Here is a 3,066-nt window from a genome sequence, read left to right on the forward strand (position 1 = left end):
CGGAAGGGCGGCGCGGCCCCGGGCGGCTGGCGCCAGCCCGAGCTGCCGGAGGTGATCGCCATGCTGAGCTTCCGCCTGGACGCCGTCAAGTCCAACGCAGCCGCCTACCTGCAGCACCTCTGCTACCGCAACGACAAGGTGAAGACGGAGGTGCGCAAGCTGAAGGGCATTCCCGTGCTGGTGGGATTGCTAGACCACCCCAAGAAAGAGGTGCACTATGGTGCCTGCGGAGCCCTCAAGAACATCTCCTTTGGCAAGGACCAAGACAATAAGATTGCCATTAAGAACTGCGACGGGGTACCGGCTCTGGTGCGCCTGTTGCGGAAGGCCCATGACATGGACCTCACGGAGGTCATCACAGGTAATGACTCTGAGGAGAGGAGAGGCGGGGCTCATCGGTCGGGTGAGGGGTGCACAGAGCAAGCTTTTAAGCCCACCCGGTCTGATTGATCGCTTCCTGCCTGTGGCGTTGCAGGAACACTGTGGAACCTGTCCTCGCACGACTCCATCAAGATGGCCATTGTGGATCATGCGCTGCATGCTCTGACTGATGAGGTGGTCATTCCCCGCTCGGGCTGGGAGCGGGAGCCCAACGAGGACTCGAAACCCCGGCACATCGAGTGGGAGTCGGTGCTCACCAACACTGCTGGCTGTCTTAGGTATGGGAGGGGAGCTACCAGCTGCGGGCAGAGAGCTGGTGTGAGTTGGGGCTGCTGTGAAGCTCTGTCCTGGCTGTTCCTGGTAGCTTTCTGGGACTGCCAGAAGAGGTCTGTGCATGTGCTGTTCTGCTAGCACAGCCACCGGTGATGCAGCCCTCTGTTTTGGAGGGGTTTCTCTCGGAGGAGAAGAGCCACAGGAGCTTTTCTCTGGTTTGAACTCTGCTGGGTGTGGGCTGCTCCTCACCTGTCCTCACCGTCTCTCCCATGACGGATCTCTCTTGCCTGACAGGAACGTGAGCTCCGAGCGGAGTGAGGCCCGTCGGAAGCTGCGGGAATGTGACGGGCTGGTGGATGCCCTGATCTACATAGTCCAGTCTGAGATTGGCCAGAAGGACTCGGACAGCAAGGTACTTCAGCGAGGGTCTTGGCAGGGCACATGCAGAGCTCTGCCCTTGGCAACTAGCTCTCGCAGTGCTCTGCTGTTTATGGTGGCTGAAGCTGGGTTCATCCTGAGGCAGATGAAGAATGGACAGAGAGAATCTTCACCAGGGAGGGATTTGATTTGACAGAACTAGCTTGGGAAAACCCATTCCAGGCTCACGCCTTTCCTCGATCTCCACTTGGGAAGACAGTGCCTGCACAGGGTGTGTGGCCTGGGTGTTGTTTGACCAGGAGGTGTCTGGTGCACAGCCTGCAGTTTGTAGTAGGAATGTTGGCCCTCCCAAGAGGGCCCTGCTTCTGTCATTTGTCCCCATGCTGGTATCCCCTGGCTCAGGTCTTCCTGATCCATCGTGACAAGGTGTTTGCTTGAATTTTCCTTGAGCCTTTTCTCACGCTTTTTTTGCTGATGGCAGAGAGACTTTTGGCCCACCAGTGTATGAACTCAGGCCTGCAGAGCTGGCTATGCCTGCTTTGGGATGGGGGTATGCTCCAGCTCCGTATGGGATGGAGCCACGTATCCCCCAGTCCTGCTTCAGACCTCCTTGCCCTGACTCTGGGTTGGAAGCTGTGACAGAGCCCTCACTGGGAGACATGGGGTGGGCTTGTGCTGCTCTAATACCTGACTTTCTCTCTAGCTGGTGGAGAACTGTGTGTGCCTGCTGAGAAACTTGTCCTACCAAGTCCACCGTGAGATTCCCCATGCCGAGCGCTACCAGGAGACGCCTCTGGCCCCTGCCAACAACGCTGGGCCCCATGCTGCAAGCTGCTTTGGTGCCAAGAAAGGCAAAGGTTTGTTGGGTGGCAGCAGTATGGAGGGAGGTGCGATAAAGACAGATCTACTATAGTGGAGCTTGAGGGTGGTCTGGGGTCTCTGTGCTCCTACTCTGGCATCTCTTGTGTGAAGGCTAAACCGCAGCTTTCTCTGGAGACGCGGTGGCCTGTGCCTTCCCTGGCTTTGGGAGCTACTGCTTGGCTTACCCGTAGCATTTGACACAAACCAGTGGTGGGTTTCTGTGGTGGTGGGATGGTGATGGATAGATGTCTGCTAACTCCACACCTTCTCCTGTTTCCCGTGTTGCCCCTTCCCTTTGCTTTCTTGCCAAATGATCTGCCCCATGATGCTGTCGGCACTTCTCTTCTCCTGCCTCCCCTCTCTCCTGTCCTTCTCTCCGCTTCACCAATAGACGAATGGTTCTCCAGAGGTGAGTGAGCTCTTCATTTTAATTTTTCTGTGATTTAATTGTGTGCTTTCGCTAGCTTTTTGTCCCCCATTCCCCTCGCTGGCCACGTACTGCCTGCGGTGCGGGAATGGACTTGACATCTTCTCCTGGGACATGCTGGTAGCTTAGCTTCAGCTCACCTCCAGGGTGGTTGCTCTAGCAAGTGGCTAAGAGCTTTTGGGCTGACATGCATGGGGAGGGGAGGTGTCTTATGCCTATCTGCTTACCATTTGAAGGTAAAAAGCTCCCTGAAGACCCTGGTGCCGATACAGTGGATTTTCCCAAAAGAACAACTCCAGCCAAAGGTACGTTCCTCGGTGTGTCTGTGCACGGCTTGAGTGTGCAGGGATGCTTTTCCACAAGCAGTCCAGGAGAGGAGTGAGTAGAGTTGATTTCCCATTGAAGTGAGCCTCTTAAATGGGCAGAGGCTGGGTTTGGGAGAGGCAGGTTTCTGTTTGCCCAACTGCCTGTTAAAACACTAACTCTGCCACAGATAGAATCATAGAATGTCTGGGCTGGAAGGGACCTCCAGAGGTCATCTAGTCCAACCCCCCTGCCGGGGCCCTCCAAAGGTCATCTAGCCCACCCCCCCTGCCATAAGCAGGGACATCTCAAACTAGATCAAGCTACTTAAAGCGTCATCTAACCTGATCTTGAATGTCCCCAGGGATGGGGCCTCCACCACCTGTCTGGGCAACCTATTCCAGGGGTCTATAACCTTCATACTGAAGAACTTTTTCCTAATG

The 3,066-nt window shown here is 55.7% G+C and overlaps 1 protein-coding gene across 1 annotated transcript; it reads left to right on the forward strand.

Annotated features, from left to right (window-relative positions):
- Positions 1–6: 6 nt before the first annotated feature.
- On the forward strand, positions 7–2,625 carry LOC103778272 (catenin delta-1-like; the record flags this gene model as incomplete). The annotated part of the gene is made up of 5 exons (XM_008945850.1): positions 7–361; positions 476–659; positions 949–1,066; positions 1,736–1,889; positions 2,557–2,625. Coding segments are annotated over 5 exons (880 nt in total), but the record flags the coding sequence as incomplete, so codon positions are not given.
- Between the last annotated feature and the right edge of the window lie 441 nt (positions 2,626–3,066).

Source organism: Merops nubicus, unplaced genomic scaffold (genome assembly GCF_000691845.1).
Source record: "Merops nubicus isolate BGI_N331 unplaced genomic scaffold, ASM69184v1 scaffold54328, whole genome shotgun sequence".
Lineage (NCBI taxonomy): Eukaryota > Metazoa > Chordata > Aves > Coraciiformes > Meropidae > Merops > Merops nubicus.